Source organism: Mytilus trossulus, chromosome 3 (assembly GCF_036588685.1).
Source record: "Mytilus trossulus isolate FHL-02 chromosome 3, PNRI_Mtr1.1.1.hap1, whole genome shotgun sequence".
NCBI classification, from domain to species: Eukaryota; Metazoa; Mollusca; class Bivalvia; order Mytilida; family Mytilidae; genus Mytilus; species Mytilus trossulus.
In genome coordinates, this window is record NC_086375.1 from 83,946,101 (window position 1) to 83,960,063 (window position 13,963).

General features: G+C 31.5%; 1 protein-coding gene across 1 annotated transcript in view; it reads left to right on the top strand.

Moving 5' to 3' along the window:
- LOC134711090 (A disintegrin and metalloproteinase with thrombospondin motifs 18-like) overlaps positions 1-13,963 on the top strand; it is a 47,267-nt gene that overhangs the window by 27,448 nt on the left and 5,856 nt on the right. Inside the window, exons 15-25 of the mRNA XM_063571524.1 lie at positions 412-569; positions 984-1,044; positions 1,581-1,716; positions 3,380-3,558; positions 4,619-4,736; positions 5,342-5,361; positions 6,540-6,741; positions 7,941-8,113; positions 9,726-9,789; positions 10,949-11,032; positions 12,881-13,120. Of these exons, the coding sequence (XP_063427594.1) occupies positions 412-569; positions 984-1,044; positions 1,581-1,716; positions 3,380-3,558; positions 4,619-4,736; positions 5,342-5,361; positions 6,540-6,741; positions 7,941-8,113; positions 9,726-9,789; positions 10,949-11,032; positions 12,881-13,120 (1,435 nt within the window). The remainder of the gene's footprint in view (positions 1-411; positions 570-983; positions 1,045-1,580; positions 1,717-3,379; positions 3,559-4,618; positions 4,737-5,341; positions 5,362-6,539; positions 6,742-7,940; positions 8,114-9,725; positions 9,790-10,948; positions 11,033-12,880; positions 13,121-13,963) is intronic.

The following is a 13,963-nucleotide window of genomic DNA, read 5'->3' on the forward strand; positions in this document are numbered from 1 at the left end:
TGCACATTGTTGAGCCGTACGATTACCTATAGCTGTTATTTTCTGTGACACTTGGCTCGTTTTTTCGTTGACGATAATACCACATCTTTTTTTGTAATATGGAAGGTAAGAAAAAAATCATTCCGTGACCATAGGTCGAAGAAGTTTATCGACAATAGGTATGATGATAATTGAATTGGAAGAAAAAATTCAGTCCAAAAAAAAAAGTTCACAGAAAAAAGAACCTACCAATCATCGATACCATAAAAAGGAAAAAAATATCAGTATATTGTTTGTATTTCGGGAATGAAGTTCGGTTTTTTTTTCAGTTTGTGATTATCTTATAATAACTAACAAATTTTATACTTTTTCCAAACTATGTTAGTTGCATAGTTTAATTGTTGCACATAAAATGTTGCGTTTATATCATAGATCTGCTTTGCTGGTGCCTGTAAAGCTTGGTCTGAAGCTCAATTATCTAATCTTGAAGTACGTGCAGGAGGATGGTCAACCTGGGAATCATCGACTACCTGCTCCCGGACATGTGGACGAGGCCTTGTATACAGACGAAGAAGATGTGATAATCCGACGTACGTTTTCAGGGGGCGGGGGAATTTAATTGTAATTTGTTGTTTTTCAAATATCTATATGACATATTGCATTTAAAATTTCACTTAAATAAATAATTCGCTTACTTGTTTACACTGCTGTATTGTTACACTCTACATCCTCAAAAACGGTAATGCCGACGATTTTTAGTATGAGTCAAAGAACTTATGAGACGGTAATACCGACGTTAAGTTTGAGCTCACAATTTTTTCTTCAAATGTCTTATAAGAAGTCATGAATACGGCAGTTGTTATCAAATAGTCTGTTACTATGTATGTTGGTGTTTAATTTCGCAGCACTTCAATGTTCTGTTGTTCATTTGCTTTCCTGTTATTGTTGTGTCTGGTTTGATGTTATGTAAATAATTGGTTTATCGTTTTTAATATATATTTCAGTCCAAAGAACAGTGCAAATTGCGTTGGAAATGAGTACGAAGCTGAAGGCTGCAATCTTACGGTAATCTTGCCTCTACTGTAGAAAGTTAAATAGCAAAATAATAGCAAACTCCTAGGAATATTCTAAACGGAAAGTTCGTAAGCAAATTCAAAAATCAAATGCTGAAAAACATCAAACGAAATAATAACAACTCTCATGTTCCTGACTTGGTACAGGCATTTTCTAATGGATAAAATAGTAGATAACAACAGGTTTTAAAGCTAGCTAAACCTTTCACTTGAATCTTTCTGTTTCATTTATTAGTACGTTATTTATACACATAATCGTTTGTTCCTCATTTCCAGGCTGACATCACATAAAATTCTTTTATAGGTTCTCTATAGATTTTTATGAATGTTCAAATAGTTATTTTACACTTTCTTATCCTTGTATCTGTGATAAGTGCATTTCCTTAAAAGAATTGAATAGATAAAATAATACACTATACGTTAGATTGTCATAAAAAAAAAGGTGATACCAATCATAATTATGAACAGAATGACAAAATCCCCCTCCAAATATTGCTCACAAATAAATTAATAACAAATATTTTTCAGCCCTGTGCTGGGGACAGTAACAAGGATTCTAATCTTATAAAACAAAGAGCATCAGAGACTTGTCAAAAGCTTATTGATAACAACATCATTAATGGGACTGAATATACAGCTTCAGGAACTATTTACTCATCACTAAGTATGTAAAAAATTAACTCTCATTTACCAAAAAAATACTACTGTTTTGGGCTTTATCGGCGAGGAAAACAATATATCTGTCATGGCGATTGAACAATTGATTTGCAACATTTGGGTCTTCGAATACTAGTGCAGCATAGTTATTAATAGACATATTTAGTTTTTTTAATTATGATTTGTATAAACGACCTCACAGAAACGAGATCGGATATGTCGACAGAATAAACGCCCCTTGTTATGCCCGTAAGAGGCATCGGCAACGGCTGTTATTTATAACTGCTTTTTATATCATTTTGTGATGTTTAATGTTGATGACAAACTATTTTTTAAAACTTTATAATTGATAGGAAAACATGTATTGTTGGCGACCTACTGATATCCCTTACAACCCTATGTTTAGTTCACCTGACCTGATAGGTCAAGTGAGCTTTTGTAATCACTTAAAGTAGCGTCCGTCGTCTGTCGTCGTTAACCTTTACAAAAATCTTCTTCTCTGAAACTAGCGAAAAAATTTAAGCAAACTTATAATCCTGGTACCTTTGATACTATTTGGCCACAATCATCATCGGGGTATCTGGTTTGAAAAAAGTGACCCGGCCAACCAAACAAGATGGCTGTCATAGCTAAAAATAAAACATAGGGGTGAAATGTAGATTTTTGCTTAAATCTATTTTAAGGATTTTTTGCCGTTGTTTGTTATTATCTTGAATATTATTATAGATAGAGATAAACTATAAACTGTAAACAGCAATAATGTTCAGCAAAATAAGATCTACAAATGAGTCAACATGACCAAAATGATCAGGTGACCCCTTTAGGAGATATTGCCCATTATAGTCAATTTTAAACAATTTTCGTATTTTTGTTATCCTTAACAAAAATCTTCTCCTGAAACTACTAAGACAAATTGAACCAATCTTGTCCACAATAATCATTAGGTTATCTAGTTTAAAAAAATGTGTCCAATGACCCGGCTTGCTGGCGAGATGACCGACATGGGTAAAAATAGTACAATGGGTAAAATGCAGTTTTTAACTCACATCTCTGAACCCAAAGCATTTAGAGCAAATTCTGCATAGGATAAAATTGTTTGTTAGGTCAAGATCTCTCTGCCCTGAAATATTCCGACCAATTACGCAATTTTTTGTTGGGTTGCTGCCCCTGAATTTATCATTTTTAGAACATTTTGCAGCTGTTGGTTATTATCTTTAATATTAATATACAATGTAGATAGAGATAATTTTAAACCAGTAGTTATGTACAGGAAAGTAAGAACTTCAAATAAGTCAACATGACTAAAATGGGCAATTGATCCCTTAAGGACTTATTTCCCTTTATATTATAGTAAATTTTTACAACCTATCTTCCACTGTCACTTCTGGGCCAAGTTCATTATAGATAGTGATCATTGTAAGCAGCAATAATGTCCAGTAAAGTAAGATCTAGAAACACATCACCAACACCAAAACTAATTTTTTTGTCGAATCCATCTGTGTCCATTATTTCATATACACATAGGTCAAGGTGAGCGACACAGGCTCTTTAGAGTCTCTAGTTTGTTTTGTTGGTTTTGTAGAATTTCTTTTGTTGTTTGTTTTGCCTATCTTAATGATTTTTGCATCAAATATCACTTTCTAAATAATAACTAAACCATCACATTTTAGACCATGGTGTATGTGAAGTTTTGTGTAAATCAGCTCCGGGGTATACTAGACCTGATTTGACAAGATTTGGATTGATAGAAAACGGTACACCATGTCCTGGAACTTTAGATGCAGCTGATGCAAAGCAATATTCCCGACGTCCAGGGTTTTATTCCGCTTGCTTAGAGGGTTATTGTCAGGTAATGAAATTGTTACGAGTTATTTTAAAGAAATTAAAAGTGAAGATTGACAACCGAAGAAGGTATGCTTTGATTAACTTAGTGTTGGTTTGTGCTACATATAGTGATGACTTGTTTTCTCTAAAACAAAATACAACCATGGAATGACTTTTTAAAAGAACATTTTTTTCAGCCATAAAATATGTTTGTTTACATCCAGTGTCTTGTTACAGGGAGGATTCAGTCGAGGGCGCACGTGTTCAAATCAGAAAATAAATGTGCACTAAAAACCATCATACAGTGTACAATTTGCCTTGTAACTTCAAATTCTATATATGTATCCTTGCAATTGAGATATTGGATTTAATTACACTGGTATTTATGAACAAAACAACTGTTCCTACTTTTTCCAAAATATATTTACCAAGGCAAACATCTTCTATCTTGAGTAAGACATGGCGTATGATTAGGCAACACAAATAATCAATGTATATAGTAGTAACCTATTGAATATAAACAAAATAAAACAAAATTTTGTCAATCCAAGTATCATAACTCTACCTTTTTAATGTTATTTTAACATACAATGTGTAAGACATTAACAATCAAAACCAATGAGCAAACACAGATTCACAAAACAAAGGGACATTTTCATCTACAGTTATAAATAAAAATTAGAAACAACACGAACTCCACTAAAAACTGGGAGTGAAACCGGGTGCTCATGAAGGGCAAGCATTTCCTGTAACGTATACGGCACTCGTCGTGCTATTTCTTTATTCTATGTAAAAGACACATGTACATAATTCCTTCTATCAAAGAGAATATTTATCAAACTTTCGGGGGGAAAATAAATTTCAGCAAACACACATCACAGTCAATCAAATAAAACCGAACTAAAACATGATATCCAAAATGTCTCTAAAATAAATTTTAAAAAGTTGTTTGTGAAATTTTCACATTTCAAAAATTGATAAGGGAGCGAGCAAATTACTTATATATACATTATAATATCTATTATAAAATTGAAATGATAATTAAGAGTATACACTTCTTTGATATAAAGTTGTTTCTGTTGTAGAGATTCGACTGTAACAATACTCTGAATGCTGGAGTATTTGATGGATGTGGCGTGTGTAATGGTGACAATAGTACATGTAATATCCGAGAGGGAAATTATACTGATGATGTGGCACAATGTAAATATTGATATGTGTTTGTTATTGGTAATGTATTTCCTAAAATACATAATGTATCTATGTTATCTATGTGAAACTCAGATCAACGTCCGGTGTTAATCGACGCCTGTTCCTCAAATTATTGTCTAATATTCCAACCATCTTATCGGCCTCCAATGTGACGTTACATGATTCACTGAATCACAAAACAAATGTATAATCGATTAAAATCTTCTCTCGTCGCGTTGGCTATAAATTTATATGAATCCGTTTTTGTAATTGATCTTTGATATGATCTGTTTCAAGCTTATAGAAACTAAAATTGCTTTCTTGTATTGTACCCAAATTAAAGGACAATTATCAAAGAAATCATGATAGGAAATCAAAGCCCGGGATTAACGTATCAATTAGGAGATATATACTGAGTTCATCTCTGTTATCGTATAGTTTTGTTTTCAATCGACCTGTATTGTCAATTTCCAGACGTAATTCAAGAAAGCAGAGTTGACGTAACTATCCTTTATCTTCAAGTTCGATGGGATAGATGAGTTCAACATATTCACCAAATTAGTTATTTTGATTCTTGTTTTAAATATGTTTGACCTTGATGACTGATTTGCTTACAGGTTTTATTTGCATTCATAGTGTATAATATTAAAATGCATTGCTTTTCCTAAATTATAATAACAAATTATATCGAACTCCGAAGAAAATTCAAAACGGAAAGTCAAATGGCAAAATCAAACGCTAAAAAACATCTAGGGAATGGATAACACCTTTCATATTACTGAAGTTTAAAGTATTATGTATGCATTGGCGACTCTATCAATGTTATTTGCATAGTCTTCGTTTGTTATTGCATTTCAAATTAAGATAGTAATATATGGTTTTGAAATAAACTCATCATAGATTCATAGATACCAGGACAAATTTAAATTTAATATACGCCAGACGCGCGTCTCGTCTACAAAAGACTCATCAGTGACGCTCGAATCCCAAAAATTTAAAAAGGCCAAATAAAGTACGAAGTTGAAGAGCATTGATGATTAAGAACTAAAATTCCTGAAAGTTTTGACAAATACAGCTAAGGTGATCTATGCCTGAGGTAGAAAAGACTAAGTATTTCATAAAATTAAAAAATTTGTAAACAGTAAATATTTATTATGTAGTCAAATACATTCACCAATAACTATCGAAAATTAAAATTGTAGCTACCAATACACTTCATGCGCTGCACCATTGATTTTTCCCCTCAGACTTATATGGTTGTTATGCCCCACCTACGATAGTAGAGGGGCATTATGTTTTCTGGTCTGTGGCTCCGTTCGTTCGTCTGTGCGTCCGTTCGTTCAGGTTAAAGTTTTTGGTCAAGGTAGTTTTTGATGAAGCTGACGTACACTTGTTGCTTATGATATGATCTTTCTAATTTTAAAGCCAAATTAGACTTTTGACTTCAATTTCACGGTCCACTAAACATAGAAAATGAAAGTGGGAGTTTCAGGTTAAAGTTTTTAGTCCAGGCAGTTTTTGATGAAATTGAAGTCCAATCAACTTGAAACTTACTTCATATGTTCCCCATACATGTGGTATAATCTTTCTAATTTTAATGCCAAATTAGATTATTACCCAATTTCACGGTCCATAGAACATGAAAAAGGATAGTGTGAGTGGGGCATCCGTGTACTCTGGACACATTCTTGTTAATAAGTATTTCATAGTAATCATGAACATCCTATTGCTAATCCTATTGCTAATGTAAATATTCCGTCACCCGTCGTCCTTTTTAGGACGAAACACATATTTTCAGTAAAATATTAGCTACAGGCAGGTCAATATCAATCAGACATTAACAGTCTTCACGACTGTCCGTGCAAATTATCAATGCGTTTTCCGATTTATAATGAACATTTTATTAAAGTATGTATATTTTATATAGGGCAACGAAAAGAGTGGACAAAAATTCCAGTTGGTGCATATAACATAGAAATGTCATTTGTATGGAATGATATGAAGCAATATTACACAGGTAACAGCTTTAACATTGCATTTATAGTATGTTAGTTTCACCTAACACATGTATTCAAAATGAAAAGAAGGATCATTTGTGTGATATTGATATTAACCTCAACTGGTTATTTGCGACTCAAGTTTTTACTTTTACAATCATTTAGATGTCTATCGAGTCGAGGATGATCGGATCACGTAGATATCCAACCAAACATTTTATTTTTCAGATTTTGAGGATTTGCATTCTAGTCTGAGTATCTTTTATGCTGACTCGTTTCGAACTGTATATACATTCACACTTAAACGTATTCACCAAATTTTAACGGAAATCAAAATAAAACGATGCATTAAAAATGAAATATACTTTTCTAAGGTCACACAATACATATTCCTAAGTAGCAAAAAATTAAACGCAAATGAAAGCTTATTAGAAAAGTCGAGAACAGAACATTAATTTATGTTGTCTAAAAGGCGATGTGGAAACTATATAACTTTTTGTAATAGTATTACAGATAATTCAGGAAATCAAAAAATATAACAGTAAACTGCTTGTGACTATCAGGAAAAGTGATTGACAGTAACCATCACTGATATGGTTCTGCAAAAATGTTGCATAATCGATTTTGTCATGAGAATCCCAAGACTAAAATTAAATCTAAAGGAAGTTAATAAAAAAAATGTATCTAACCTTTGTAATATTAATTGAATAAAAGAAAAATCAGTACTTCAGAATTTCAATAAAAAATATCGATGATACTGAAATACAATGAAAAACATACATCTTTACTCACTCATAAACAATTCTATGCATTTTATGACACATTTTTATATATAATACTGTAGTACAGGGAGATGACATCGTCAGCATATGAATTTCTGTAGAATGCTTATCAGTTGCACACATACAAATATGAAGATGAAATTTGTGCATATGAAACACTTATTCATCAGGAAAAATTTGGAGAGTATGCAAACAATTACGTCAAAGTACTGCCTTCCACTTTGAGCAAACATATAAGGTATAAAGAGTTAAATTTGGCACGACAAAATGAGAAACATAAAAAAATGAAAAAATGAAACGAACTGGTTTATGTCAGATACTACATTAAAGAAAATCACCAGTCAGTTCTATACAATTTCTTATGAATTTAGAATTCACCCTTAAATGTATAGAGGAAAACATTTTAAAAATGGGTACTGGACTGTCTTTCATTTCAGAAATATTTTCTAAAGAGGGAAAACCAATTATAACGAGTAGCATAGCCGGTGATAGCAGGATATTTCAAACTGGAGAAAATCCAATTAATTTTGGCGGAACTTTGTGGCATAATGATGCTTTTGTTGCGGTAATGCATGCCAAAGGACCATTGACAAAGCCAGTGGTTGTGAAGGTTTGTAAACATTTTACATTTTTAGCTAAAATTATGTATTAGGAAATAAATGTTCTGTGTTGGCAATTCGTGTATTTGGATATGTCACTTAAATTCACAAAGTAAGAACTTCTAAACCAGTTATACTTTCATAAATAGAAACAAGTTTTATATTGCTATCATGCATGAAATGTGCAATTGGTAATTCATAAAGCCAGGGGTTACGTTACCAAAAATTGAAAAAAAACATCTTTCATCAAATTCATTCATAGATATAAAGATTTAGTTTTGAAGTTTGTCTACCTGTATAAAACTTTATTTCAAACAGGTTAGCACATCCTCATTTTCACAATGTCCAGAAATTTAGAAACAATCCTAATAAACTTATCGATCCTTTAAATAAACTTATTTTAAGGCTACCAATTCAACTATGTAATTAGATCTTTGAATTTTGTTTTATTGGTATTAATATTGATTTTGTTTTCAGTAAAACTTTAAAAGCTAACTTAATATTATTGCTGTATATATATATATATGCACACTCAGGGATCTACAATCTGTTGATACCTGTATTTTGGCATTGTACAAAGTTATGTATCTTTTTGACTGTTTCTGACGTTTTTACACTAAATCTATTGGATGTTTGATGTGAACTTATTAATGATTTAACCTTAGATGCATGTTTTTTTATTATTTTGTTGAACTTGCTGTCAGTAACTGGGAGTACTCGCAGATCTTTACTTAAATATTTTGTTGTATGGATGTATGTACAAGTACCCGTGCTATTTTTATTTGCATCTATCTGATGACTTATTCTCTTTAAAACTGATATTGATAGTTTTATCGTTCTTTCCTAAGTTGTACTGGTGTGAGGATGAGGATGGGGTGGAATCCCTGCAAAATGTTTAACCCCGCACATTCTGTGTGCATATACCTGTCCATATTCGGGGGCCAGTAATTTAGTGGTTGTCGTTTGTTTCTATGTTATATATTTGTTTATCGTTCCTTTTTTTGTGTTCTGAATTAGGCGATAGTTTTTCTCCTTTGAATTGTTTAACATTTTGTCATTATTGTGCGTTTGATAGCTGACTAAGCGGTATGCGCGTTGAAAATTGTTGAAAGCAATATGCGTACTATAGTTGTTAATTTCTGTGTCAAATGTTATTACAACTAAACATCATAAGAGGTTGTATTTTAAATGTCATCATCATAAATTTCAACATTCAGTCAAGGCAGAGGTTTCAAATTATTAACCATAACTGAGGAAACGAGCCAAATAATCTCTATGGTCATGTTTAAAACATTATTGACCAACCATATTGTTTTCTTTCAACTGGCTTCATTACAAACTGAAACAAAACACCGGAAACAGTTTGCAAATGTCTCTCCTCAACGAAGTCTAAAAAAAACTCTAACTTTATGAATTGATAGTTCTTCATTATATCCCGATTTAAAACGAAAAAACATACATAGATACGTACAGTAGATAATAATACCATACTCCTGACATAGTACAGGACATTTAAAGAAAAATATGCAGTTCTACCTTGTTTAATGGCTAGCCATTACTTTGCCAATCTGAAGTTTGTTCTGCTGCTTTTGGTCTCATATATTTTTGTCTATTTATTTACAGGTGTATAGCATGGGATCAAACACTAATACTCGAATGCAGTATCTGTATTCTGCGCCAACTAATAGTAAGTCATGTTAATATAATATTTATCAATTTGTCTTTTCTTTCATTAATATGTTTTTTCCTTTTTTGTGGTTATATAACTCCTGCCATATTGAGGTATTTTGAAAATCTTTAAACTAAAATTATTTGTTTGGGCAAAGTGTAAATACGGACAGGCACTAATTCTATAACATTATAAATTCAACTTTAAAAGTACATATTGAAAGTTTCACAATGACGACCAAACTATATATTTTAATATAGTTATCTAGTTATTCCCTATTTCTTTTTGTCCTTTGCATTTTAAAAAAGAAATACCCTCTCAACAGTTAAGATTCATGAAGTTTTTCTGGAAACGGTCTGTCAAACTGCCGCTGTAATCTAAACAGTCGTCACTATTTCTACCGCAATGTGTATTACATGAAATATTGAGCTATACTTCAAACGATATGAGGGTTAACTGTGAAAAATAACAAAATAGCTTAATTATTCCTGTTTGAAAGTCATTCCATCTCAATCGATACACCTAAAATTGATAGCACTATGGTAAATACAATTTGACCTAAGCATTCGTTTATATAAAATACCTTACCATATGAACAGTTCACGTGTTGACTAAATGAGAATGGAAGCAAGAGTTAATGCACTTTATAGATCTCAAATACTGTTGGTAGTCATTCATAAATGTTACATTAGGAAAAACTAAAATCACAAAAATACTGAACTCAGTACGGAAAGTCAATAATCACATGGCAAAATCAAATAACAAAACGCATCAAAAACGAATAGACAAGAACTGTCACATTCCTGACTTTATTTTATTTTATTTTATTTTGATCAGAAACAGGGTGAAATGACGCTGTAATGAAAGCAAAGAGTTTAATAAGATCGAAAACACCAGAATCTGACCAAGCATGGTCCTTCATTGCTTTATTTTGATGTATCATGAAACATTCATGTTTTTTTAATGTGAGGACGGTGCATCGGTCTTATTTCCAACACTTAACCGAATAAGGATGTTCTGTCTGTGAAACCAGCAGTAAACACATCAATCGTACAGTGATCTATGGTTGCTAACTATCTACGTCATCGGGTCTCTGGTAAAGTAGTTTCAGTGTAGTTTCAGTGGCAATCTTATCCAGTCTTATTTTTTATTTTGTTACTCATACTTATCTTTTCAGTTGATTCGTGTACTGGGACATGTGAGAATGGTGGTACATGGAGTACAGATATGTGTGCTTGTGATTGTCCTACTGGATATACGGGTATGTTTATCCGAAAAGTAACTTTAGTTTAAAGTTGTTGGTTTTTTTTTATGCACCGCTAGGGGGGTTTTGTTTTTAATTGTTTGTTCTTCCGTATTTTTTTCTGCCTCGCTTCAGATCAAAGTGTTTTGGTAAAGGTGTTTTTTTATGAAGTCCAATCAGCTTAAAACTTAATTCACATGTTACCTATGAATGATCTTTTCAATTTTAATTCCAAAGTTTTAACTTCTATTTTACGGTCCACTGGACATTGAAAGTTATAGAGGTGGGGCATTCGTGTACTTTAAACACACTCATGTTTCTCCAATTAATGTAATGGTCTACATATATATTGACAATGTTAGGAACAACCAAAAACGTGCTACGACAGCACACAGCTAACAAACACTTAAAGTCTGAAAAATACGGAAAACATACATGTGAGCAACTAGAAACGACAACGTGACCAATATTTCTTAACTAGCTTCGAGTACGTATAACTCTATGGATGGGTAAATATCAAACAAAATTAGGGAAAACAGAATTTTATGGAATATCAATTTTACTTTTAGAAACAATGGTAACTATTTGTTACTGTATAAAAGCAAATAATAAAACAATACAATACAACAATGAATAATATATAATGAAGGCTTCTCGAGGGGGTTTTCAATGAACATACCTTGTATATTTTGGTATAAGGAATACAATTCTTATGAGAAAAAAAAATACATTTAAAGCCTGAAATATTGATGATTTTTTTAATCTTTATTTCCAGCGTCAATATCAAATTATAAAAGAGCAATCACTGATGAATTACTTGTTTCGATTGTTTGTACTGAATTGGTTTTTTTTTCCTTTCGTTTGGAAATAATTTCTTCTTTTCGATATGTATTAGATAATAGAATACTTTAAAACTATGAAGATAACAAAAGAGGGCATATTTCCTATGTGTCATAATCATCAGTATCGGCAGAGATTTTATGTGTAATCATATTTTATGCTAGAAAGTTGAAATTATATATGTATTGAAACTTTCTGTCGTTACGGTACAGGTTTTAGAAACTAGAGAAGATTACATTATATAAAAACTTCTTAAACTACGTTTGGTAAAGCAAACGTATATGAAGGACATGTTATTCTTATCGTAATTTGTCTAATGCTTAGGTCGTTTCTTTGTGTGTTATATTTTAATGTTGTGTCGTTGTTCTCCTCTTATATGTAATGCGTTTCCCTAAGTTTTAGTTTGTTACCACGATTTTTTTCCCCCAATCGACTTACGAGTTTTGAACAGCGGTATACTACTGTTGCCTTTATTTATCTACAGTTACATAGATACAAAACCGTAATTTTCTCAAAAAATATTTGACAAGATTAAACTGATTTTTTAGAATAATTCGTCTCATCTCAAGGTAACTCTCATCGAATGATTAAACGAATCAATGATATTTTTTTTGCGATTAAATCATGTAAATATTGTTTGATCTGGTTCGATTCATTAATCAAATCAAAAAGGTGTTTATCAATTTAATGGTGAGATAACTTAGGGTGTTTTATTCTAAGATCCTTTTAGTACATGTACCAAATGTGCAATAAATAAAGTTATATAATTCCGGGAATATTTTCTAGAGTATGAAGATGATTTTTATACGGCTATTAGATAACGTCCGTTGGAGCGTAATATGTGTTCTTATTTTTAATATATATTTCTAAGCACGTACTTGAGTTATTCTTCACTAAGTTGAGTTTACTAATTTAAATATATATTCCTATTTTAGGTTATTTGATCTTCAATTATTCTCAAAATAAACTATCCGTGAAGGATATATATTTTATTATAGTCAAAGCAATTTTGAATATCTTTAACAGGGAATCTATGTACCAGTCAATGCTCAACGCAATGTAATAATGGAGCTGCCGTTAACGAATCCAACTGTGAATGTATATGCAATGAAAAACAGTACGGAAGCAAATGTAATTGTCGATATCCCTTTACTGGTGGATACTGTAACACGTGTAAACATGTAACTTGTGACAATAATGGTGTATTTAATGCTATATCATGTCGTTGTGAATGTTTACCTGGTTATGGTGGACTTCAGTGTGATGGTAAGTAAAACAATGTGATGTGTTATATATATCAGGGCTAAACATCACAATATTTATAGGTATTCTTTCAAAATGCATGACATGCTTTCACAATATTGTATCTTTCACAAAATAGATATTTTTATATTTTACTGATGTCTTTAAGGTAGATCACCAGTATATATTTTTTGAGACAGAATTTTTTTATAATTTGCCAAAATGAAGATTTTACTATGCTCTTTTCAAAAATATAATAAAAAGTATGGGTCACCGTGCTATTTTTCAAGCAATGAGTCGTTGAAAATTGCAAAAATTTGGTTAGTTTGTTCATGAAAAAACACATTATTGTGCATAAAAAAAATTCTATGAGATAGAATTTTGAAATAAATTGTTAGAAGAAAGGTTTCATAATATGTTTTAAGAAAATGAAAAGAAAACATGGTGTCACCGAACTTGTTTTCTTGCTACAAGTGAAAATAAAAAAATTCCCTATTAGACCAGTATAAATTTTGTACTAAAAGAGTTATCTCCCCTTAAATGGCTCATTTGAAAAAAATGATTTGAAAACCAGAAAAAATGATATTTGTTAAAATATTTTGTATAATACTATTAATTAATAAGTTTTCTTCAAATAGAAAAAACAGTCTAGCTATTGAATTGCAATTATGTTTCTTAATTTGCAGATTTAGGCAAATAACTAGACCGATTTTGTACTGTGATTGTACAATCCAAGATGGCGGTATACCATCAATCTACCTTAAAAAAATCTAAGGTGTCCTAAATCTACAATAGCCTACTTAAATGAATTTTCAAATGAGTTTAATCATTTGAGCAATAACACTTTTGTTCTTAGTTGTGTTTTCT